Source organism: Peromyscus eremicus, chromosome 11, assembly GCF_949786415.1.
Source record: "Peromyscus eremicus chromosome 11, PerEre_H2_v1, whole genome shotgun sequence".
In the NCBI taxonomy this organism is placed as follows: domain Eukaryota; kingdom Metazoa; phylum Chordata; class Mammalia; order Rodentia; family Cricetidae; genus Peromyscus; species Peromyscus eremicus.
In genome coordinates, this window is record NC_081427.1 from 11,962,805 (window position 1) to 11,989,476 (window position 26,672).

Here is a 26,672-nt window from a genome sequence, read left to right on the forward strand (position 1 = left end):
CTGCCAGGCCCCGCAGTGGCAGGCCTGTCCTGCCGTGAGTCACAGCAATCCTGTTTACTCAGTTCCCGGGTGCCTTAGGATGCCCTGTGTGCCAGGACCCAGTAAACAAGGGCAAAGCAAATGGCAGGTGTGCACTTAGAATGACCCCTTGTCACCCCTCAGGAAGACAGTCCTCCCTACTTCTTCCGAGAGAACCCTTGCTCTAGCAAGGCTGACTTCTCGGTGTTCAGATGGAAACCTGCCTCCGGCCCTTGCAACTTTAGGTTGTAATTGTCTGCAGTTGCTTAACCTTGAGAAAGTCGTACCTGGTCTTCCCGCAGTCCTCGACAAGGGGATTTCACAGGCATGGTCCTTTTCTGTCTCTCAGCTGAGCAAAGTGTTTGAAAACAACACCAGGCCGGTGAAGTAGGCTGCCCTAATGCCTTGGGAAAGCAGAGAAAGTGACCCCTTCCCAAGTCCAGACCCCAAGTCCAGATGATGGAATTCTTGATTTGACCACAACAGCATGGCATCTTGGAATGCTGCCTTAGGATGTCAGGAGACCACACAGGCCCAGAGAAGGTAATGTGTGGAGAAGCCTGCCCTCACCAGAAGATGAAAGTCTGAACAAATCCTGCAGAATTGCAGCTCCATTGCCGAGGCCTGGGCCTGGCACTACATCCTGGGTTTTCAGGGACTTTTTTCATCTTGATCAAGTGAGGTGGCTTTGGACTTAAAGCCACGTGTTTGAACTGCACAATGGAGAGTCACTAGCTGTTCTTTCTCAAATTTAGAGGGAAAGGATTTTGCTTTTGCAATCTGATACTTAAACTCCAACCCCAGAAGCATAAACATAGGCACACGTGTTAAAAAATACTGCTGTTTAATTTTCTAGTCATGTACTTTAAAAAGCCAATACAATTAAGACTTTGAAGTTACCTTTTCAGATCTGCCCCTGAAATCACCGACAAGCACTACGGAAGCACAAAGGACTTGTTTCCATGGTGGGCACGGATGAAGGACATGGGGTATCCAGAGATGGGAATGCAAGCCTGTGTAGCTGACAGTCAACCTTTGCCCTGCCAGTCCTAACATGAGGATTACACAACACTGAAAAAATAAACACAAGAGATCTGCCTTCTCTTTCCATTTTCCTTTGCCCTTCCAACCTTTACTTGTCTGCACAAGGGGCTTATTTTCTCCGTAGGTTGCCCATCATGAAAAAGGGTTCCCTTGGCATCTACAGGCCCATCCATTCATAGACAAAGGGCTTTGTAAGATGGTTGTGACATACAACGGTCACTGGTACAACATACAGAGTGAGCTGTAGGTATGTGGAGCACGTAGGCAATCACTGAATTGTATTAGAGACATTTTATTGAAAATGCGAAAATAGGAAATGTATTATAGCCTAAAATAAATTACATAACATATACAGCATATATTTATATCTTTAAAATATTTGTTTTGTTTAGGTTCTTTCAGTCTAGTTATTTTGACTAAATCAGGAATTTAGTGAACTGTATCCATAATTTTTTTTTTAAAGGAAAAAACCCGCTTTCCAAAACTTAGAAAAATATACTGCACTAAATGGATTTCCAATGCACTATTTCAGGGGTATCACATAGTGACTTTGATACTTGTTTATAAAATGTCTTGCTTTATGGTGTGGAGGGGCGTACCATAGCACACTCAGTTGCCTGTCCTGCAGGGCCGTGACGACAAACGGCAGGAACAAGCAACACATCTACATCAGAAGTTACGAGACAGGAACCTGGCATTAGACTGCTAGATTACGACTTAAAGCTCTGCTCACTGTAAAGAACGAAATGGACAGTTAGAACGCTCCACTTCTCTCGATCTAGTGCCATCTTCAGGGAAGGCGAGTGAAAAGCAAGCCTTCGGGGAAAGTCATGCGGAAGGACGCTGACATTTGGAGGGGCACTTCCGTGACACCCCTGGAAAGTCAGCTCATGTATATACACTGTGGGGAGTGGGGGGGCGGCAACTCAGGGAAACCAGGAAAACAACGCGAGATGCTGATGATCAAGTCCATCTGCGACTCTGATCCGATTTCTACAGGAGATTAAATTTCCTTTCCGCCGGCCCAGTGTGACCCCCAGCTCTTCGTCTGGGAGCAGGGAGACTCTGGGCTGCAGCCTGTGGCTCACTGGTGTGTGTGGTAGATAGTTCATGACTCCAAAGTGGGAAGGGTGTGATGGGCACCAGGTCACATCACTGTTACAGCCACAGTCTTGGGGAGCAAGTCAGAAGAGGCTGAGTTTCATTCAACCTGTTGATTCTTACGAGGCAAACACGGACAGGAAAGAGTCTGACCCGAGAGGCAACGGCACAGCCCAAGTCCTTTGGTTCCAAAGTGGAGATTGTCCAAGGGAGTAGAAACGTCGACCGAGAGGTGGCTCTATCTTTTGGGTTTTTATGAAGCAGGGGCATGAAGTCAGCGGTTCTGTGTTTACAAAGTGACAGTAAAGACCTTTCTTTAGGTCCCCACATCTGTGAGCATACCCAGTATGCTAGAGAATTTATACGAAACCTTTAAATCAAGGCCTCTTTCATAACCAAAAATAAAAATTAAAACTCAGAAGACAACTTGCGGGGAGGAGGAGGAAGAGGAGGAGGAAAGAGATGGAGCTGTTGTCTTGAGCGTCCCTGCACGGCCCCTGGCGGCCTGTGCTTACTCATTTTCCTCCCTCATCTCCACGATGTCCGTCACCTCCTCTGCTGGAGGCATGTCGGTCATGGCTGAGTCTTCCCCCTCGGTGGCTGACTCATTCTCCATCTTCTTTTTCTAGATAAAAGAAGACACGTCAGAGTGGGTGTGTGGACAGGACACACCATAGCAGTACCGTGAGCGGGGATCTAGGGGGTGAGGCCTCCTGACCCAGGATGAATCTAGTTCAATGTATTCCTTTCACTGTGGTTATTTATGGACCTGCTGTGTATCTGGCACACAGTGCTAGGTACTTTGGGGGACCCTGTCCTTCATATCCTTGCTGTCACTCTTTGGAATGTAGCCTTGGATGCCAGCTCCCTACAGCCCTTTCAAATGGAGGCTTTGCTTCTCCCGTGTCCTGCTAAAGCCCCAACCTTGACTCTTACGTTCTAGACTAGTCCTTCCATCTGTCATTGGCTGGTGTCCCCTGTGACAGCTCTGGCTTCACTCTGTCCTGCTCACTGCACGTCCTAATTCCTGGTGGCCTCACTGCCATGCTGCTTTGTCCTTGCAGAAAGGGCCTTCTTGGCAGTCAGTCGTCACTCAGTCATTCCTGGGCCCATGCAGACCTTGTGTTCGCAAAGCTCTGAGCAACAGATCCAAGTGAGAGGACTTCTACTTCCGCCTCTCCCAGGACTTTCTCCTCAGAACCTGGATCCCATCACTGCTCTGCCCATGCTAGTCCTGGCCTTCAGCCGTCTGTATCCTCTCACCCCCCCCTTGTGATTTAAATGGAATGCTCAGCAATTACAACTGCATTCTTCCTTGCTTTTCTTGAGTCCTATTCGCCAGACAGAACTCTGACCTCAGGCTCAAATCTCCAATCTCAGCAGGAAATGCCAATGTGGCTGGGGGCCCACAAGAAGTCCTGTGCTGCAATGCCCACTTCAGGGGGCTGTCCTCTGTGGCAGGGCCTTCCCAGCCTGCTCTCCCAGCCCTTCACTCTTTACTCTCTTGGCTAGCTCAGGCTAGCTCAGGCTTTCACACGCCCTTCTCTGTCTTCTGGCCTTCATCATGGCCCTTTGTCAGGGGCAACTTGGCTTTTTACTTAACTGACCCAAGCAAAAGCAGCCAGAAGAGTTCCCATGACTGTCTCCCAAATTGAATGGGGATTCCTATCAGCTGCCCAACCCCCTTGGTATGCACTTGGCCAACTGGCTTGGCTGTCCTCTAGTATCCCATTCATTGGGTACGTCCCCAAAGCAAACACTTCACTGAACTTCACTCCATCTTAACTGGCTTTCTGAAATCACATTTATAGCCCTCTCCTCTTCAGAGCAAAACAACTCAAAAGAGTTGTCTATACTTAACAGTCTTCAACACTTTCCTTCTGACCCCCACGGCCATGAAGCACATGACCCCTTATCCCCTGAAGTCTACCCTTCACAATGAATTCCATCATCCATCCCTGGGCTCTCCTGATTGCTTCCCTGGGCTCTTCTTACCAGCTTTGATCCTTTGTAACCCCCAGCCTGAAAGCATCGACATGCCAAGATCTGCCCTGGGCTCCTTCCATCTCTGTCTATATCCACTCCCTGGTTAATCTCATCTAGGTGAATAACATGGGGCTTCAGATCCCAGAGAACTTCATAAGAGATCTGAGGAAAGCTGAAGGCAGGGTATTCAAACTTCATGGGGTACATCTATTTCTTTCCTCAGATAAATATACCCCATACAGTTTGAATAACCTGCCTATAGGATGGACTAGCTCTGTGTTTTCAGGTTGAGCATCTCTATAACAGAGTGGGTGTGGTATAGAAGGGGTGAGGTAGCCCAGCAGGATTAGAATGGATTTCCTGAGAGAGAGCTGATAAGGGAAATTATCTGTGAAGGCAGAGAGGTCCTCATTGTCCCCAAAGCTGTGACCATAGGTTCTCACCTGTTTCCTATAGACATAGCACGCAGCGATGGCAACCATGGTAGATTCTCCTACAAACCCCGCTAGAAGGGAGCCCACACCTAGTGTGGCTCCATGTACCCTGGAAATGAGAACACAGAGACATTTTGTCTGTTAAAACCAAGTCATGACATGATCAAGTTGATGACAAACTCAACTGCTACTGCTTAAAACCAGGACTCTCACAGAGCAGTGAGGGGCAGAGCAATGGTATCCTCCATCCACTGGGTTCAGGACAGTACCTAACAGTCACCCACCTTCGTGGTGGACCCCTGTGACTCAGGGCGGAGCTGTCAGCTCCTAGTCCATTGGTATCATCTCAGGCCTAGAGACCAGTCTGTGTCCCCATCACTAGAGAAAAAGAGTTCTGAGGGCGGGGCCTCCCTCCCTCCCATGGGTTTGCACATTCCTCACCACAGGAAGTGAGCCTTGAGCATCACCTGTGTCCAGGCTAGTGTAGATCTCAAGGCACTCTGGTGCAGGCAGACAGAGCACCCTGAACTACTCGCTCTAATATGATTGGGGATTTCAGTTGGTTATGCAGGCTTTAATCCTCTAGACAGAAGACTTCAGTGGCAGAGGACCCGCAGTCACATAGCTATGCCAAACGCCGCAAACACATACCCCAGGTAAGGCAGGACCACGAGGCTGGTGATGAGGACGATGATCCGCAGTACTGAGCTGGGTGCCAGGACGAAGGTTTTCTTCAGTGTCATCAACCATCCAGTGAGATGGGCCCTCACAGTCACTGCCGAGGAGAGGACTTGTCAGCTGTGGGGCTTGCTACCACCCCGCTTCATCCCACCCTCTGCTGCGGGCCCAGGAGAGCAACTCTAAAAGCTGATGGCTGGCAGGAACTCCCAGCCACGCTGCTGTGACTCAGGCCTGGTCACTCGTCTTCCTACTTTGGAGCCTAGCTGGGGTCAGGCCCCTTTCCTACCCAGCTTCCTGCCTCCTCGGTCCCGCGTCTAGGTGACCAGCTGTAGGCAGCTGCCTTGCTCCGCCGGCATCACTGTTGTTCTGGCAGGCCTGGCTATTCCCAGGATGGCCTAGCCCAGTCCTGCTCCTCTTCCCCCAGTCTAGTTCTGACCACCCCCTGTAGGGGGATAGATTCTAGAAAAGAGGCAACGCTGATGCTGGGTGAGCAGAAAAGCTGGGAGCAGAAGCTGTCACTATTGTCCGAGAGGACAGAGGGGACAGGAACAGTGGAGAGAGGAGAATGACCTTGTCCCCATCTCCCACTATGCCTTCTTGGGCCGGACTACCCCACCCTTGGCCGTTTTCCTTTCTGCCTCCTGTCATAGTGCCACTGCTCACTCATTCTGTTGCTACCGCACAATGGCACCGCACAATGGCACTGCACAATGGCACCGCACAATGGCACCGCACAATGGCACTGCACAATGGCACCGCACAATGGCACCGCACAATGGCACCGCACAATGGCACTGCACAATGGCACCGCACAATGGCACTGCACAATGGCACCGCACAATGGCTGGCACCGCACAATGGCTGGCACCGCACAATGGCACCGCACAATGGCACTGCACAATGGCACCGCACGTATTATTTCCCACACCCACTCTTGGGCATCCAGACTGACTGTGAAGGAAGGCCCAGGTGGACAGTGCGTGCACAGCTGAAAGGCGCAGCTGTGTAGAACACAGACCTTGGCGCTGGTTGGGAAGAAGAGCCCTGACCCCCTCTAGGCAACGCCAGCAAAGTCTCCTGGAGAAGATACGCTTACTCTCGGGTAACTCTAACTCCAGGACTGGTCTGTGTGATGAAGAACCTGCCGTTTTTTTCTTTTCTCCTTCTTGTAGCGCTGAGGGTTGAACCCAGGGTCTCAACATGCTAGGAAAGTACTCTACCACTGAGCATCATTCACAACTTTTCGGTCTTCCTGGTCTAACAGTGCATTCTGCCTTCCACAGGGTAAACAACGAAAAATGGATGAGGCTCATTTTCTTCTCTTAAGGGAAAGATAGCTCCGCTTCAGTTTGGCCAAGGGAGAGGGCAAGGGTCATAATGGGTGCGGATCTGGTGCCCAACCTCACACTGCTAAGAACCATTGGGGCCTGATAGCTGTTGAGCTTTTCATCTTACAAGAAGGCAGCAGAGTTGAGACCGAAGGCCACCAAGAAGGGCTCACCCCGACCCAGGAGACCGCCTGGTCCCCGCTGTGCTTGTTTGGGTCACCATGAGGGAAAGTGGACTGCACGTGTCTGGATCCCCCACTGTAGCCTTCTCCAGCTGCCATCAGCTTCCTAAAGCTTGCTCAGCCAGTCCATACAACGCAGCCCCAAGCTGTCTTGTGTCAATCCCTTCACTCCTGTCCCAGCTCAGAAGGCGGCAGCCTGAAGAACTGGCCTCCAGAGGTTCCGGGGCCTCGGCACGGGCTGCTTGTTGCCCAACATGGGGCTAGATGGCATGCCCTTGGCCCTGCTCATATCTTTTTTTGTTTTTAAATGGATTTCCGCCCCCCCCCCCCCCCATACTTCTGATTGTGGTTTCTACTCTCCAAACTCCTCCTGGATCTTCTCCACCCTCCCAAAACCTTTCTTTCTCTAAAAAATAATAATAATAAATGAAATAAGAAAATGAAAACGAGCAAACTAGAATAGGACAAAACAGACTAAAACACACACACACACACACACACACACACACACACACACACACACACACAAGAAAAGAAAAAAAAGGGAAAAAAAAAGATGACAGTTTTTCTTTTTTTTTTTTTTTTGGTTTTGGTTTTTCGAGACAGGGTTTCTCTGTGTAGCTTTGCGCCTTTCCTGGGACTCACTTGGTAGCCCAGGCTGGCCTCGAACTCACAGAGATTCGCCTGGCTCTGCCTCCCAAGTGCTGGGATTAAAGGCGTGCGCCACCACCGCCTGGTTTTTCTTAAGTGTGGACTTTTTACTCTGGCTTCCACCTTAACAGTTCAGAGGAGTCCTTTATCTCCTCCCTCCCTCCTGTCCCGTGTGCCTGCCTTTTGCTGTGGATTAAACCTAGCATGCGGCTCCACTCCCAGCTTTGTATATTTTTTGACTAGTTGCCATGCATTCAGTATAGCGTTTCAAAGAGCAGAAGCAAATGTACAAAGGTCTCCCTCTCAGTAACTGATTGCTGAGGCTTTGTCCTTGCTTCTCACAGGTTGCTGGGTCAGCAGATGACCTTTAGAGACAGAATATACTTATGGAGCGCAGATAAACAATTGCGATAGCAATAGCTGCTTCCTGATCACTCGGCCCACAGCCTGCTTTTCCCGCGCATCAGCTCAGGCACCCTCACAACACTGAGTCAGCTTTCCTCTGCTCTAAGTTTGACGTCACTGTTGGCCAAGAGCCATTTGGACCTTGTCTTCTTTTCTGAGTGTCTTTTTCTTTCTCAGCTCATCTTCAGGTTTTTAGCAGTAAGCTCATTCATTTTACTTTTCTTTTAACTCTGAAGATTATCCTACTGTAAAACTGGTTCTCTGGTGTATGCTCTATGGGCTGTAATTCACGCACAGATTTGAGGAACCCCAATAATCAAGACAGAGGACAGGTCAACTGTTCCTCACAAATTCCACCCACTGCCCTTATGGTTCTACTTCCTTTAATTGTGTTTGGAGCTTAGAAAAAGTAAGCTGTGCTGTTTGGGTCATTTGTAGGGTGGTTAGCCTGCTGGCTGGTGTCTTTGCATCCCTCCTAGCGCAGAGCGAAGTAATTATACTTTCGCTAGTGACGTGATTCCACTGGGCAGGAGGATAAAGTGGAAACGTTCATCCCCTGCTCCTTACCTGGTACTGGAAAGAAGGAGAAGATGCGCAGAGGAATGACGCAGAGTTCTGCGAAGGCGAAGTCTACTCCAATGATGTCTATCAAAATCTTCTCAGAGACGTTGGGGGTCCAGAACATTACAAAGCAGAGCTGGAGGGTGGAGCAGGACAGCATTGAACACAGTTGTGAGGAGAAGGCATACACAAGTGAAGTGAAAAGGTCAGGTCTGACACGGTCCCTAAGTGTTCCACAAGATGGTGAACATGCTCATTGGGCATCTAGCTGGTATTCCAGGCTTGCAGCTACACATTCCTGCCTTGCTGTCACCTGCCAGTGGGGGGCACTGGTCCATTTGCTGCATGTACCCCATAGGGATAGCCTGTGTGGCACATCCACTGTAGGTGACATCTGAATGGGTAACTGGACTAGGAAAGGAGACCACCTTGCTTTCACTGAGGCTTAGCCAGGGTCTTCCATGGCTCACTCAGTCAGTTCTGGGAGGACATGTCCATTAAAACAACATTTACAGCCTTAGCAAAATACTAGACTGTGATCTGAAAGTGTTCGGATGGTATCTGCCACACAGACATGCAGAGTCATCTGAAACCTGCTAATTTTTCATGTTACAAGGGTAAAGGAAGGAACAGCAACCACAGACTCTGGAATGCTGGGAAAGCAAATGGGCAGGTATGAAAATTTAGCTAACTCCAGAAAATGGAACCCAATCTAACAGAAATGCAGAACTCACTTTCCACTTCCCTTCCCCTCAGATTAGGAAGTGGGGAAGCATGGCCATGGGAGGCTGGCTGAAATCAGCTGTGAGCAGTTCATACACTGTCCTTCTGGATGGCTTGGGATTGTTTCCCTTAAGTTATCAGAGCAGATTAGTCTCTGGGTAAGAAGAAATGGTGCCTCATGTGGCTGAGGGCACAGTTCTGGGGACTCCAGGCAGGGGACCTGCCTTTTCTTCAGCTCACAGAAAGCAGTTGAGACCCACAGATAGGAAACCAGAGCAGCTTCTCATTGGCCTAAGAAAGACCTGGCGTTCTGAAGGTTTCAGACTCCCTAAGAAGCAGTCTCAGCAATGAGACTCACACAGGTGACATCTTAGCCCTGTGTTCACAGTCACAGCTTCCAGGCAGCTGTCAGTACCCTACTTAGACACATGAACACACAACCAGGGGTCCCTAGACTTTGGTAATGGCCTCAAAGTCAAAACAAAAAGAAAATTAAGACAATGTAGGAAGAAGAAAAAAAATAAAACAACAAAAACCCTTTCTATCTCACTGACATTCTCAGAGAGCTGGGGGAAGAGATGGTACCCATGGATCAAGAACAGAATGGAAATGATCTAGAAGACAATCATGCAACAAGAAAGAGCCAAGGATTAGGAGGATAAGCATAGAAATGAAAAGGGTATTAGCTGAACACGGAGTCAGAAGTTAGCCACAAAGACAGAGCTGAAGAATAAAGGGAGAGTGAGACTAGATTGTGTGTGTGTGTGTGTGTTAAAACAAGTCTAGTATTCTGATACCAGAAGCTCCAGAGAGAGGGCAGAGCGAACCTTTCAGAGCTGGGAGAGGGATTTCAGGATGGAGAGAAACTACCTTTGGGAGGCAGAGAGCCAGCAGGGCACATCAGCATCAGTGCTGGGCACATCAGCATCAGCGCTGGGCACATCAGCATCAGTGCTGGGCACTTCAGCATCAGTGCTGGGCACATCAGCATCAGCGCTGGGCACATCAGCATCAGCGCTGGGCACTTCAGTATCAGTGCTGGGCACATCAGCATCAGTGCTGGGCACAGAGCAGACAAAGCTCACAGCGCCGGGAGCCATAAGACCTGCGGGGACAGGTTTCAAGGGAAGGTGATTTCTCTCCTAGAACTCCCAACCAAACTGTGACTGAGTGAGCCTTGAAAGAAAGACCACTTCCCTACTCAAGACCTCACAACAGTCACCTTCTGTATTAGCTACTTGTCTTAGCTCCGGCCAAACACCTTAAGAGCACCTTCAGGGCAGCCTTATCTTAGTTCTGTTGGAGAGGTAGACCATTACTGTGGGGGAGGCATGAGGGTAGAAGTGGGAGGCAGCTGATCGCATGGCAGGAAGTAGAGAGAGATGAATGTTCATGCTCAGCTTGCTTTCTCCTTTGCAGTTCATCCAGGGACCCCTCAGCCCATGGGATGGCACCACACACATTTAGGGTGGGTCTTGTCGCCTCAACTAATGATGTGGAAAATCCCTCACAGGCAGGTGCGGAGGTTTGTCTTCAGGGATGATTCTAGATTCTGCTAGGTTGACAGTGTTAACCATCACACCTTTCAGACACACATCCCCAGCATGTTCTTAGGGAATTGTCTGTTAAATCAGGGGAGTCAGGGAAAGAAAGAGGAAAAACAGAGAAGATCGGGGAAACTGCCAGGTGGACAGGTCATCCAGTTATACTACCAGTGAGACCTAAGAAACCTGCGGAGTCAGAATGCACTATAAGAGATATATATACAGAGAGAGAATGTGGAACTAAACAAAGGTTAAGAACACAGCTAATAAAAATGATAAGACAATTATTAACTGTTTAAGATTTAGGAGTTGGCTATTATAATTCATCAAAAGAATTTCCCGTAGTATAGGTCAATACAGTTGCAATCCACCCGAAGGATACGTGGGGTTGGTTTGGGGGGCATGCCTTTAGGAGCAGGGGAGGGGACAGGGATGGAAAGAGAATGAATAGGCAGCGGGCTAAGCCTAATAGAATCAACTTTACATTTTATGCTGATTTAATTTAGAAATGTAATGATAGAACTTGGGAGGATAATGTTCAAACCATGCCATTTCCATCAAATATTTATTTCCTTTCCCTAAAATACAAGCAAGTCTTGTCTAAAATAAAACTGAATACATTAGAAAATGAGTTGCAGTCATGTGAAAACAGAACATGGAAATCTCAGAACAGGACATCATCATTTACACTTGGGTAACTTAAGTCTCATGGAATTAGGCTGGCCACAGTGACACATTAAGTGTAAATTATCTGTAAATGTTTTCCTTACATGTGATGGGTCCCCCCCCCCCAACTCCGTTCATCAGCATCTGGGAGCATATTCAATTGGTTTACAGCAGCAGGTGTGCTACCCTTAATCAGAGGGAAGGATTCACACCCATTCCCACTCCCTCAGATAGAGCAACTTGGAGCTTGGGGACTTTATTACCTGAGTACCATGGAAAGTGGCCTGCCACCTTTCCCCAGTGCTGGCTCAAATAGTGTGACATCACTCATGCCTACAGCCCAGGCACAGCAGCAATTTCAAGTAACAACGTGCGAACAGCACGGAGTATGGTGCTGGAGACAATTTATCTCCCGATCTATATCACATCCCACAAACAGATGAAAGATCCCTCTTTCAGGGCTGTTTTATGGTGGGCCCTAAATATTTTCCACAGCAGTAAAGCTATAAACCACCCCTCCAGTCTGCCATGGATCTGTGCATTGGATTTTTCCTAAATGAGCCATTCTGTTTCCTTAGCGGGTAGAATGTGACACACAGGCCATATTCTGCTCAAAACTCAGGCTTCCCAGAGAATCATTAGTGCGCTTTGTTCTGTAGCGAGAGATGATCTGAACAGGAGATAGTGCCTCAGACACAAGTTGCAATCTCTGTGGGTTTTGCAAAATCATTGTAAAGTAGCTTCTAAGTCACAACACAGCAAAGCAAAGGAGGGTGTTATTGCATGTCAGAAGTGTGGTGGGAGCACGCTTATGCCCCAAGTGGCTAATTCCTCCCTCTGGCCTTCCCACGTGGATGATGCTCCCTTGAAGTCTTTCCTGTCTTGTAGGAAGCGATCTGCTCTCTAGGGGGAGGGCAGTTAAGAAGGGGGCAGATAGGGAGCATGCCCCTGGTGTTGTCAACCACACACACACACACATGCAGGGTCTAGCTCTTTGTCTTTTAGGAAGATTGAAATCAAAAGCTACTGCTCCACCCAGCAGAAGCCATCAAAGGGCAGGAGCCCTACATTTGGGAGGCCTCTTTCTCCCTTTCCATGAAGTCTCTGAAGGCAGAAACTTTAGGCTTCTAGTAAAGAAAAACGGTATGTTGCCTTTCAGTCTTCCACAAGAGAACATTTGCTGCAGTCTCCAGAAAAGGACATGCAAACCACGTAGGAGCAGAAGGACATTTGCTAAAAGCTACGATGCCTACATGGAGGCCATGTCCTAGCATGATAATTAGAGCCAGTGTTTGAGAAAACAAGACTTGGGAGCTGCCTCTGCAGGGGGTATTTTAGGAATACTACTGAGTTCACCTAGTGTAGTCTTAACTCAGAACATGTCCTCCTGGTTGACCACGACATGCTGTGTTCTTCAAATATTTGCAGAGGCCAGTGACATTGACTTTTCCAAACCAGAATGAAAACCTAACAAACTACTGACAATGGGCATGATTTGTGCCCTGGAGCAGCTGCGGGGTGGATTTTCTGCTGCAGAATTTGCTGTCCATATCATCTCATTAGGAAGGAGCCTTCAAAATAGAGCAGCCCAACTGGTGCCCAGATCTTGAGTTTTCTATTTATTGTCCAACCAAAGGACCCAGAGCTCCTTAGGGAAATAACCCAGTCGAGAACCAGAGCTAGGAATATGCAAGACTATCACCATCCAGGAAGGTCTATAGTGCTAGGAAGTAAGGAAGTGCCCAGAAAGCAAAACAATAGTGGGACATGTCAAGTGGACATGTCAAGTGGACATTAGAGCCACTGGATTTCCCCACAGCCAAGACAGGGAATATGAGCAACACAATCAAACAGCCTTGATACAACCCCAAGCATACACTGAGCATCCCAAAGCCCATGCTGAGAGAAACAGACAAATAGGGGAGAGAGCACACTTTCCGGCTGACCAAGAACAAATCCTGTCAAAGCACACAGAAAGGGAGAGAACCGCCACACAGCATTACTGGGTCACGTGATCAAAGTCAAGGTCAACAATGGTGAAGTTTCATTAACAGGATTTGAGAAGCCAGCTGTTTTCCATTGGCATTTCAATTCGGAACACACAAAGCTTCTGTGGGTAAGAGAGAGGTGCATCCATTGTTGGGTGTCCTGAGCCCTCTGCTCCACAGACAGTGTTGCACAGTGATCTGGCTTTTGAATTTCCTTAAACTGATGGTTCTGCATTTGAGAAATTCACAAAGTTTTCTCCATGGCCTAATAACTAGAATTAGCAGTCAAGGAGAAATTCTGATTTCCTGAAGTTAGAAAGAAGTAAAATGCATACAGCTGTCCTGAATTAAAATGCCTGGTCCAGGGCATCATTGTTATTTAGAGCATTTACTAGAAAGAACAGATGTGCAACTGGGTTGAACTCCCCCACTGGGAGGCCAGTGCTTAAAGACACGGATCAGGAGTTCAGCTCGGTAATGAGGTGTTAGCAGTAACTAGTACCGAGTCCCAGCCGCCCGGGGTGAATTCCAACCACTCTTTCTTAGTATTTTGCTTCCAGGTGAAAATGCCTCAGCTCCTTCATTTTCTAGATGGGATGGTACCCGCCTTTACAGGACTGCTGTGAACACCACCCTCCTTAGAGGGCCTGTGTGCTGAGTTGGGATTGGTTCATACTGACATAAAGGTTTAACCCAGAAAGGCAGTCAACGCTGGCTTCCTTCAGTGAGAAAGTCCGGCTGTGGACGCAGTGCTTCCGTGTGGCTGGATACCCTTAGGTCATCCCTGTCTGCTTCTACTGATCCAAGTGGCTTCCTGGGACTCCAACAAACATCACTAGTGGATCCTACTCATTTAGATATGTTGGGGTCAGGATTGACTTCATTTCCCTGCTTGTATTTGCCCACAGTTTCCCCAAAGAATATTGATGAGAAAGGGTGGTAGAATTTGGCTAGGCAGTTAAGAGTAAAAAGACCCCCAAAGAAAAGTGGCCACTTTCTTTCTTAGCCTCCTAGCTGGAGCCCAGAGATGCCAGAAAAGGAAGGTCAAAGCCAAAAACCGTCCTTGGTTCTGTCGTGGCCTTGAGGCTTTGAGAAGCCAGTAAGGGGTCGGCTGTTTCCTTAGCTTTTTCCCTGAAGGAGCACTCTTGCCAGGAAGACACACTCAGGCCACAGCCGCGGCTGCAAGGAACTGGACTGACAACGCTTCCCTTCCCTTCCCCTCCATCAGTGAAGCATTATGACTCCACAGCTGTGTGGCTAAGGGCCCGCCCCTCCCTCGGACCCTCCGGTACAGCTGTCTTCTTCCTCTCTTAAGCCCCCTCAAGTAAAGTAATTCTTCCTGAAATTACCCCCTGTGGCCTGCAAAATTTCATTGCTCAGATTCACAAGACAAGAAGCCAGGGTGGCTCTGGTGGCCACTGAGCTTCCGGGATCCTCACCCCTCAAACTATACACAACAGAAGCTAAGAGATGCTCCCTCTAGTTCAAAGACACCCTGGTATCATCCCCCACTTCCCCGCCAACCAGAAACAGTTTTAAATAAAACAGATCCCTGTTTATATCTTTGCAGAAAAATGGGTCTTCGTGCATATTTTGTCAGGGACACGAGAAGTCATGTTTGGGAGGGAGGAGACGTCCAAAGGAAGCCGAGGGCTCAGCTTCAGCAGCCAATGTCTCGTGTGCACATCTCAGTTCTGAAGGAGAAAGTCATGATGTCTTGCCAGCGTGGAAATGTCTAGTAACAGTAGCATGTAGTAATGGGTAGGACTGCCTCATGGGGATGAGCACCATGGAAGGACGGGGCAAGGCTGGAGTGACTACCACATCCCAGGGAACTGCTAAGCACCTGCTGAAGGGCGACTTCATGAAAAACCACAAGAGACAGCACCTGAAAAGGACAGAGGGAGGTGGCGGCTTTGGGACAGGCACTCCACGGGGAAGGAGAAGGACACAGGTGGGGAACCCTGTAAGGTCAGGCTGGCCAAGTGTCGGCCCGCTGAATACAGCAGCCGGTCATACGCATCCCGGAAACACCTTGGGTTTCTGTGCTGGAGAGCTGGAAAAAGCATAGGATAAGATGCTGACGTTGCACCTGATAGTCTCCGTCCGGCCTGCTGGCCATCACAGGTATTCCACATCTGTCGTGAATAACTGGTGAAGACGTGGATGCTACCATTTCCTTTTCAAGCGTATTCATGGTAAAAAAAATAATAATAATAATAAAATAAAAATAAGCATCTTCGGATGGAGTTTTATAATCCCTGTTTTTCTATAGAGTAAGAAGACGAAAACCATTCCTCTGACTGAGGTTTGATGAGACAGTCAAAAGCACGTTCTTGGAGACATCCTTGGGTCGTCACACAGTACTACATGGAGGAAAGACTAATGTCTAACATGTCTAACAGCAGGGGGCGCCATGCACCAAGCACAGAGAGGGTACTGGGTGCCACACACCTGCCTGCTCCACGGGCTGTTATCTACAGCACGTTTGATTCCAGTTCTTACCAGAGCTGAAGGATGTCCAGAAAGTTCCACACCTTAGCTTCAGTGTAGCTTTTTCTTGCTGACTTAAGAATCAACTCAGAATTTGAGGCTTGGGGGAGGGGCAGAGTGCACACAGACTCAGTTCAGCCAAACAAGAGTTCTATCATTGGGGGTGTGGTGCAACCTTGGGAATGTACCTCTCTGTAGCAGCACAGTGGACAAGATGGTAACTTTAGATTATGTGTCGTTTACTACACTTAAGATGTTTTCTTAGGGGCTAGGGAAATGGATCAGTGGGTAGAGCTCCTGCTGTGTGAGCCTGGGGACCAGAGTTAGATAACGGCACCCACCTATAGATGGGGATGCCTGTTGGCTACCTGGAATCTCAACACTTGGGAGGCAAAGACAGGGGATCTCTGGTAAAAGCTGCCTGACTAGACTGGCTGGAAATGGCCAGCTCCAGCCCAGCAGGAGATACTGCCTCAAAAAATAAAGTAGCCCGTGGTGGTGGCACATGACTAATCCTAGCACTCAGGAGGCAGAGGCCGTGGGTGGATCTTTGTGAGTTTGAGGCCAGCCTGCACTACAAAGTAAGTTCCAGGACAACCAGGGCTACATAATGAAACCTAATCTCAAAAACAACAAAGAAAGAAAGAAACACAAAACCTTTGGAGTTGGAGAGTTGGCTCAATGGTTAACGCACCAGCTCCCCTTTCAGAGGATAATATTAAAATAAAAATTATCTAAAAACTATAAAGTGGAGAGCAATCGAGCAAGACATTTGACATCAACTCCACGTGAACACACACACACACATGTATCTGCATATACCTGTGCCCCCACACATACACACACACAGAGTACATATACGTAAATGCCATCAAATTTAGAGAGAAAGGAAAAAAAAAGTTCAAAAAATTGAAACTGTTTCGTAACAGCATAGCAATCTTGACGTCTGTTTTTTCATATAGCACATGTGGATATTCACCGTCTATTATGAAGAGGGCTTGGGGACGCATTTTAATTATTTAACATTTTCTGAATCTCTCCCACAAATCAATCTCCCAAACCTGCAAGGGGTGCGGAATTAAAAAGCGTGGAGGGGAGGGAAACAGTTCTGTGGGAACAAACTCTGCTCAGTTACCTCAGGCCGAGAGCTTTCCATGTGATCTCACATAGTCCCCATCCAATGCTGGACCGGCGCCGCTATCACACCCTGTGACGGGGGAATCAGCCCCCCATCCCGCCCCTTTCCAGGATGCCCTAAGGCACTGGAAAGAACCCCGTCCGGTGCCTTGGTATGAGAGAGCTGCAACCTCTGTTCCTTTACCTTCTGCCCCATCATTCCTGCCCCTGTGCACAAGGGAGTCATTTTCTTCAGCGGGGATAATGGGAACAATGAGGCAGCGGTCTCCGCCTCACGGTGCGGGGGAGGGGCGGACAGCAGAAACAAAGGCTGACACAGGCAGCCTTTGTTCTAGACAAAGGGTCAGCATGGTACCAAGGCTGGGACAGGCCCCAGCATCGCCCGGGGACAGCTGAGTGACAGCTGCACAGTGGGGCAGTTTAGCAACCAAGGGGTAAGACCGGGTCATGCCTAGGAGCTCCACCAAAAACACAACCACGGGAAGGGAATGGTTTCGAATCTTTCACAGCCTGGGTGTTGCCATTGTCTAGTCGGGAACAATGGGATGCTACCAGACAGGAGGTGGTCCTGATGTGACCAGCATATAGAGGACGCTACCTACTGAGCCAAAGACAGAAGACAAAATGGGGAGTCATTGAATTATGGTCAATTGCTCTGAGACGGGGACGCTGAAGACATGAGATGCTGTGCAGACCCTGATCCCAGCTTCTGACTCCTAACCTGGGCATTTTGGTCCTAGTGCCTCTCTATCTACCCGTGGTGTGTGACTCAGGCGCACAGGCAGACCTCAGGAGCAGGTGGCTGCCTAGTTCTCCTAGGGAATCAGATACTGTGGATATCAACATGGAGATGACCTTGCTACCTTTCAAAGGTGGAGGCCAATTGGGGGTGCAGAGGCAGAGCTCCTACATCTTTTTTTTTTTTTGTTGTTGTTTTTTTGTTTTGTTTTGTTTTTGTTTTTCAAGACAGGGTTTCTCTGTGTAGCTTTGCACCTTTCCTGGAACTCACTTGGTAGCCCAGGCTGGCCTCGAACTCACAGAGATTCACCTGGCTCTGCCTCCTGAGTGCTGGGATTAAAGGCGTACGCCACCAACGCCCGGCGAATTCAGTTACTTTTAAACCCCATGCTGTAAGACTTTTACGCAAATGTCTGACCCTCCTCACCCAGTAATCCCCCTGCTTCACTCTAGGAAGCTGATGACTTGGAGCAGTGACCTATTTCCTGTTCCTCCTTCACTTCCTGTGCACCAATTCTTTCCAAACCAGCCAAGTGAATACGATTGTGTGAGTTCCTCCCCCCACTCTACCCCCCCCCCCCCCCCCCAGCCAATGGAGGAAAAGGCTCAGCCAGCACCTGAGTTAGAACAGAAACCAGGCGCACTTCCTGCCCTGGTGTGTGTTTGCTCTTCCCCAGCTCACTGTCTTGATCAAGATCGAGTTTGCCTCGTCCAGACTCTGCAATTGGAGTGGTCATCTCTTTCTTTGCGACCCTGAGCTTATTTACAACAATACCACGTCTGTTACCTTCTTTCCTTTCATATGAGCTCCTTTTTATCCTCCAGGGACACACCCCAGGAACCTTGGGGGATGTGTAAAACCATACTTAGTACCAAACCCTACATACACCGATTTTTCCTGTGCCTATATACCTCACGTAGAGTTCAACTTATAAATAAAAAAGCAGGCGATTAACAACTAATAAACAGGATAGTCTGGCCTATTGCAATAACACTAACTGTTGTGTCATGGTGTCCTGACGATACTTAGGTCAGGGTGGCCTCTCTCAAAATACCTCACTGTACTGTGCTCACCCCTCCTGTGATGCTGTGGGATAGTACCAGTGTGGTAAGATCAGTGGAGGGGAACGACACAGGCCTGTGACACAGAACTACAATAATTCAAGAATATGGCATGTACGAAATCACTGTGATGTGATCTGCCAAGAGCATTCAACCTCACACGTGACAAGACCACTACTAAGCGATCGTCTAGCATGGCCACGCATTGCTACAATCAAATGCTAGAGAGATCACACTCAAAGGGAGGAAAGGCTTATTTTGGACGCCGCTCCAGAGGTTTCAGTCTATCACAGCTGGGGAGGTGTGGCAGGAAGAGCAACTCCCATCACAGGGGCCAGGAAGCCGAGAGAAGACCCATATGCACTGGAGATTTCCCCCTTTCATTCCACCTGGGGTCCCAGCCCATGTCACGGTGCTGCCTAGACCCAGGACAGGTCTTCCTCCCTCCCTTCCCCTCTGGAGAAACGCTCTCAGACACACCCAGAGGTGTGTTGTAATAATCACCCAGGTGTCTCTCAAGCTACTGAAGCTGACATGGTTAACCTTGGCAGTGACTAACATGCCTGTAACGCATGCAGAGTGGTAACACCGGACAAAGGGTAGATTCACGTCCTAGGCAGGAATGAACAAGACGGCATGGGATTTCGTTATGCTACTCAGAATCGTAGTTATAAACTCTCTGGAACTTTCCATATCATATTTTGGGGCTGTGGTTGACCACAGGTAGCTGAAACCGCAGAAGGAAAATCTGTGGGTAAGGAGAGATGACTGTATTTTATTTTTCTCTAAAGTACCCATTAGTACCTGTAGTTGGAGGTATACGGACCACCCAGAGGTAATATATAGCCCCTAATCCCCACAACTACTAAATATACTTTCTCTGGTAACAGGTGTGATTAAATGAAGGATTTTGAAATGAGATCATACTGGTGGATCCTACATGCTTCAATGTCTTGCTGAGGGTCCATGCATTCTTCAGAGCTATCAGTTAAGATCCCCTTCTACACAGAGAGGGGCTCTGGCAGCTTTCAGTGACTGGCAAGCAGATTTCCTTGTCACTTATCACATATGCTATTTTTTAGTGCGGTGGTTCTTTGGGGGCTCAGAAGGGATGACAAGATCCCCAAGAACAATTTCATGGCACTATTCAGAGCTCTTTATTGGGTCTGGACTAGTGGCCCATCTGATCCAGAGCCCTTAGAACAGAATGCATGGAACAAAGCCCGGGGGAGCGCCCCTCTCCAGCCTGGATTCCAAGAGTGGCCGCACTCGGTCATGCTGAGGCCCTGGCAGAGCAAGCCAGCACCCCTCTGCTGACCCAAGAGGGGGCTGATTCTTCCAGATTGTTCCTGAACCAAATCATCTCTCACTTCAGCAAAGGTTTCCAGCAGCAACTTAGCATTTAAACCAGGCACTCTGGGTCTTTATTGGGCTGGTTTTATCCTAAGCTTATTTGGTAGATTTTTGAGATAATTTTTTTTTTTTAATGTTTTTGAAGTCTCATGTAATCCGGGCTGGCCTTGAACTCATTATATAACCAAGGATGATGACCTGAACTTCTGACCCTCTCTGTTTCCACCTGTGGAGTGCTGGATTATAGGCATATGTCACTGTGCCCAGTGCTGGAGGTCAAAGCCAGAGCTTTGTGTGGCTAGGCAAGCATCTTATCAAGTAGCCACACCTCTAGCCCTGTATTTTGAGGTAAGTTTCTATGTAGAACAGGCTGGCTTGAAGAGAGAGAGAGAGAGAGAGAGAGAGAGAGAGAGAGAGAGAGAGAGAGAGAGAGAGAGAGAGAAGAGGGGGTGTTACTCAGCCATGAAAAGAATGAAATCTTTAATTGCATTTTTTTTTGTTTTTTTTTTTTGTTTTTTTGAGACAGGGTTTCTCTGTGTAGCTTTGTGCCTTTCCTGGAACTCACTCTGTAGCCCAGGCTGGCCTCGAACTCACAGACATCCGCCTGGCTCTGCCTCCCAAGTGTTGGGATTAAAGGCGTGCGCCACCACCGCCTGGCTCCATTCTGCCCATCTCTCTGTGGCAACCTCCTGTCTTTTTTCTGACTAGCTGACTCCTCCCCCTCTGCCTGCCACACCCTCTCCATCTGTCTGATGGTTTATTTCCTCTCTATGAGCCTTGCTTTTTGCTTCTCTGACTTTCGTGGGATCTAGCATTCAGGGGGTGTTGGGATGGCCGGGTAAGTTGTTCAGTGCACAAAAGTGCCCCCCTGGCTCCACTTGCCAAGGTCCATCTGGACCAGTGCCTGCTCCTACTGTGTACAAAGGGGCTTGGGAAGGCCTCCAAGGCAGCCAAGCCAGTGTTTTGCATGGATTCCTTTCCACTTCTCCTGGGACAGAGGGGCCCCGTTCTTGGCACCTGCTCCCCAGAGCTAAAGCACTGGGGAATCCGAGAGAAGAAATACCAGTGCTCTTCAAAGGCCATTTGTGAAGTCAGCCGGAAGCCAGTCAACTGTGAGCCGCCGAAGCTGTTAGGGCTCCCCTGTTTACCACAAACTGTTACAAGTGTCAGGAAGAGTTCACAGGAAAAGGGATCCTCCAAACAAGTTTTGGGTTCACGAGTAAATGCAGTAAATTTCGCAGCCTGATTTCTTGGCTTTCATGGAGCTGACCTGGGTCCTAGATACCTGTGGTCTGTCACCTTCTGGGGATACTTATTCCCTACCAACACTACTATTGGGGAGACATGTGCCACTCTGGTCAGTTTTTACTGCAGCCCCAAATCTAGAGTCCAGCAGGAACTACGATGCACTTTGTGGTCGTGCACGTGGCAGGGATTTCCAGCTCAGGTGGCCATTTCCTCCCTCAGCAAGGGAAGTCTCCTTATCGCCTACTCCGCACCTTCCTCTCCTCATCCTCATAACATCATCTATCCAGACAAACAGACTCCTAGGACATGCTAGCTGTCACAGGACCTAATAGACACAAAAGTAAAAGCAGCCGTGGCTCTATAGAAAGGCTCTGGTGGCAGAGTGGCCACCACGTGGACGGTCACCTGTTTTTGAGGCTGGCTTCTCGTCCGGATCACAGCCTCTCCTGTGTGGCTACAATACAGCATTCCCAGAAGGCAAGCCATCCTTTGACGCTGTTCAAGTATATTTTTGTCCTCTTTCCCTTAGATTGTAGATAGCTAGCCCCAGTCTGCTCCCCTCTTGCTCTTAAGGACTTACTTATCCGACACCCTACTCATTGGAACGGGATCCTTTAGCTCCACTAAAGATCCCGAACCTTTCCCTTGTCTCACTGGATCTGGCGGTTTCCAGACCAGACCGTTCTGGAAACTGTGATCCGAAGGGTGAGCAGCAAGACGCTAATGAGCTGCCACAGCAAATGTTGCTTTTCTGATTTACATTCCCCCTGAATAACATCTTCATAGAGAGCAGGAGCCAGAGATAAGGTGTGACAACTGCTTGGTTGACTCACGGGTTATCATGGATGGGTTATGTGGCCTAGGGAACAACCACATCACAGACCTGCCTTGTGTATGTCAGAGACTTAAGGGTACCAGTAGATGTGCAAGAATTAATGTGTCATGTGATATCAAAAGGTACACACACACACACACACACACACACACACACACACACACACAGAGCTAAAGATTCAGTATAGAAAAACCCAATTTTACATTTTCTATGTCTTTTTAGCTGGCCAAGATGTTGGATCAACAGGCTGAACTATTATACGGACAGCTGAGCTACAAATTCAAATACTGTAGCTTTTCAGGTTGAAGAAACAATTTCATCTGGAGACTTGGGGAGGTTAATGGGACAGAGTTCCAGGTGGCTGAGCTCTGGCAGGTCCTATTGCTGGGCATGTGGACGGATCACTATCCTAAGTTGTTTCTTTTTCTGAAAATTAAAGGTTTTAACTGTTCATCTCCAAATCTTCTAACAAGGGCTTCCATGGCCATTTCTAAGGTAGACTCGTACTAAGCCAGTTCTTCCTGCACATTTTCTTGATCTGGCATTAAAATAAGAAACCAACATTTGCCTGGGAGAATAAATATTTTTCCAAATCCTGTCATTATTTTAAACTTGCTGAAGATCAAATTTGCAGAGGTTCAAATTATTGGCTACAAATCACAGTGGGAAAGGCCGTCCTCACACCCAGGGTGGCCATGTTCTCCTTCACTCAACTCCAGCTGCAAGAAGGTATGTCCACGTGAGAGAAGACAGGCTGGGAACTCTGGCAGCTGAGCCAATGACAGCCCTCCCCCGCCACCCCCAACGACAGCCCCGAACCCAACCGTCAGCTCTCCAAGCAGATGAGGCTGTCCCAGGACCTGGCTTCAAGTCAGCTTTGGACTCCAAGTCATTTAACAGTCTCCAAAAGCTGAGGCCTGTTCCTGGAACAGAAACTTCTCTGGTTTTTTTCCTAAAATACCCCTTTGAGCAGTTTCAAAGTTGTTCAGTGTTTTGCTAACATTTTAGGGAACTATGGAAAAACTGGCACACCATAGGAAGAAAGAAAAAAAAAATGCCAACAGGGGAACAGGTCGCCTGGGGTCACTGGTCAACTCCAAGCACAGATGTGATCAGAAATTCCCTCCTAGCTAGGAGCCTTGGGGTCAGTGTGTGTCACCCATCTCACGGGGACAGGTGGCTGGAGGGGGAGGGTTCGTGGTGCTGGGTGCTGAGGACATGACAGTATGACTCAGTGATCCCAGAGGCTTTGTGAGCATATGCCTTGGCTTGTCGCTGTCACACACTATCCAGGTGCTGGACCAGATAGAGAGCTGTAGGTTTTGAGTGGCCGCTGGAGGCTTGAAACACATTCAGGGCTTGAAACACATTCAGGGCTTGCTTTTCAAGGGTGATCAACACTCCTCATCAAGCTAAATGGTTCTTAGGCCTATGGTGAAGGTGGCCGTTATTGTCTTCCCCGTCTCAGGAAGATACTCCAGCCCTTTGCCCTCTGTACTGGTGGTTAATGATGACTGCGCAGTCATTATATAGTATGTACAGATCGAAATGAAGTTCTGTAGGATTTTAGGAGTAGCATAGCCCCAGCAATAAAGGAAAACCGAACTAAGTTCAAAGGAGCCATATTCTTTAATCCCTTAGCAATCACATGGCACAGCTACCATGTAAATTGGTTTGCTTTTCCCTGCCTTTAGTAAATGTTTAAACTATCAATCTTAAATTGTATAGTATGTCTTTTGGCTTTTACAGCCTGAGCCCTTTCCCTCATATTTTCTGAATATTATTTTCCACATGGCAACTTGTTAAAGCTGGGATGTGTTGTTTGCTTAAGAACCTGCACCCAGCTCCTGGGAAGCAGAGGCAGGCAAATCACAGTGAATTCTAGGCCAGCCTGGTCTACATAGTGAGTTCCAGGCCAGTCACGGTTACAGAGTGAGACTCCACTTAAAAAAAGAAAGTGTACCCAGACACCAATGGCTCACTGGTGTTCTCTCTTATTCACAGCCCTGTCTTCTGAATTCATGCAGAGGTTTTGGAACTCAGGAGAGGCCCCCAGAATATGGCCAAGTTAGTCAGCTATATTGGTACAACGTAATTAGGAAAGGAATTTCTACTAGGGAAAATAAAATACTACTAGTTAAGTTTGGGAAAGGGCAGTGGTGTTTACAAAGTTGACTGGAAGTTTAAAAGATGAATTGGAAATTATGTAGCAAGAGAAGAATACTGGGCTAGGGGTATAGCTCCAAGACAGGGAGCTCACCTAGCATACGCAGTGCCCTACATTCAATTCCTAGAAACAGGCAATGCCTGCAAACTAAATGGATGGCTATGACAGCTGTCTGTAATCCCGGCACTTGGGAGATGGATGCAGAGGATCCCTTGGGGCAAGCTGGTTAGCCACACTAGTTGAATCATCATGTTGAGGCTAAATGAGAAATAAGTAAGTAAGATAGAAAGAGGTCCAGGAAGAGGATATTCATATACACATATACACACAAAAAATAGACAAGAGTATTATTATTCAACTTAAAGCTGCCTTTCTTGATCATGTCTGTGGGCCTGGGAAGCAATGGAAATACTTTTATTCCTAGAGCCCATGGTCTTGAGCAACAATCCGTCATTGACTAAGATGGCCAAGTATCACAGCATGGGATACACGATTCTTTCTTCGAAGATGGCAGTTCCCCCCCCTGTGAACAGAGCCGCTCACACTGAGAAAGAGGGAGAGCATGCACTGTCCCCACATCCCCACTCTCCCCTTACCGTCAGCGACAGCGCCATGCAGACAAAGGTGAACTTTTTGATGTGGGCCGAGGTGACCGTGTTGCTTGTGTTCGCCAGTTTATTGCTGGGGTTATTCTGGGAAGAGAGAACGGCAGTGAGGACAAGGCGGGCTTATCCTTGCCTGGGCCCCCAGGTCACAGAGAGCACCTTCTTCTATTTGACGGGCCTCCAGGACGGATTTCAAGTGACAGCTTGGAAGATGGCTGTCACATCGGGTCTCTGAAACAGCTGTCAGGTTCCTGCCCAGAAACATTAACCAGAGGCAACTCTGGGCTCATTCAGTCCTCTGCCCTTGGCACCGGGCTGCCAGCTCACCCCGAAGGGCCTTGGCTCTGAAGCCTGCTTCCTGACTCATGCGTCCCCTTTTGGCTTCAGCAGATCTTGTGCCTGGCCACCTGGGTTGGTGTCTCCTTAAATGCCATAGCTCCCTGACCTCTGGGGTCCCCTCCTCCCTACCAAAGGGATAAAACTTTCACTGAGCACTTAAAGGCCTGCCCAGGACCCCAGGCGCACCTTCCCACCGTTATTTCTCCCCCTGCATTCCAAACAGGGCTCCTCGCTCTCCTCCTACATCCACACATCTATCTTTCCTCCCTTTGCTGGATCTCCTGGTTTTCAAAATACCCCTCTCCTGAAGGCCCATCCCCTTCCCAGACCATCTGCTGGGGGAAGCCTCTGTAACCTTTGACTTAGAGACAATTTCTTGGCCTCACTCCTGACGACAATGGAGCTGTTTGGGTAGACAATGTGTCTGCACATTTTCAGACCCCTGTGCACCTCTGAGATTAAATACTGCATATCTTGCCCACTCTCTGGCCCAGAAGCAGTTTGTACTCTTCCTTAAACAGAACAGGATCTCAAAGAGCATTGGCTACCCTGAATTGTAAGCAAATCCTGTAAGCAGGTAGTTCATGAATCCTCTCACAGGTCACCAGGAAGTACAGAGGGAGGAGGCCTGCTGAGGGTGTCCCAGCCCACTGCCAAGCATGCTCTCAACGAACGTGAGGATCTGGCCTCCCTCCAAGGAAATCAGGGAAGAACCCTGCTCCATTCTAGATCACCTTAGCTCCAGAGCTGACGGACAAAAGCTATCCATGACACCTGGCTCCACATCGTCTTAAGGGGGCTGGGGAGGGAGGTACACGGTAGGAACCAGGCAACCTCACCCAAACACACTTAGCCCATGCTGATGGCCGGTGTGAGGACTCCGGCAGGGCGTTGTAAGAAAGCACATACTTATCTCTGCAGATGTGGTTGAAATGAGCTGGCACACCCGCATTAGAGAAACAGTTCCATTTTACTTGCCTGGTGAACTCTTTGATAGACACCAACCAAAAAACCAGAGAATTGGCACCCGTGGTTTCTATTAGTTAGAAGCACTACCGTTTTCAAGCTCTTCTAGAACCCACAGAGAGGTCGAAGACTACAACAACCAGACCGGGGACCCTGGGAGCCCACTCAGATAGAGGGGTCTAGATACTGGTGGCCAGACGGCATTCCCAAACACGGCTTGGGATTACTCACTGGAATGTGTGGAAACAATGGGTGAGGTTTGAAAAGGATCCCAATAACTCCAGATTCTGGCCAGAGGGAGGCTCATTAAAGGAAAGTTTTCAAAGCTTCTAACCTCTGTGATTAAGAGTAAAACAATGTTTTCCTTGGGTGCTCCTGCTGAAGACAGAGAGTGGGGTATTGTTGAAGTTTTATTAT

At 48.5% G+C, this 26,672-nt stretch overlaps 1 protein-coding gene across 1 annotated transcript in view; it reads right to left on the minus strand.

The window, feature by feature from the left end:
- Positions 1–845: 845 nt before the first annotated feature.
- The window catches only part of Ankh (ANKH inorganic pyrophosphate transport regulator), a 139,323-nt gene continuing 113,496 nt past the window's right edge, over positions 846–26,672 (minus strand). The window contains 5 exon segments of the mRNA XM_059276191.1: positions 846–2,788; positions 4,593–4,692; positions 5,235–5,358; positions 8,398–8,527; positions 24,942–25,037. Coding sequence (XP_059132174.1) covers positions 2,675–2,788; positions 4,593–4,692; positions 5,235–5,358; positions 8,398–8,527; positions 24,942–25,037 — 564 coding nt within the window. The 3' untranslated portion in view covers positions 846–2,674.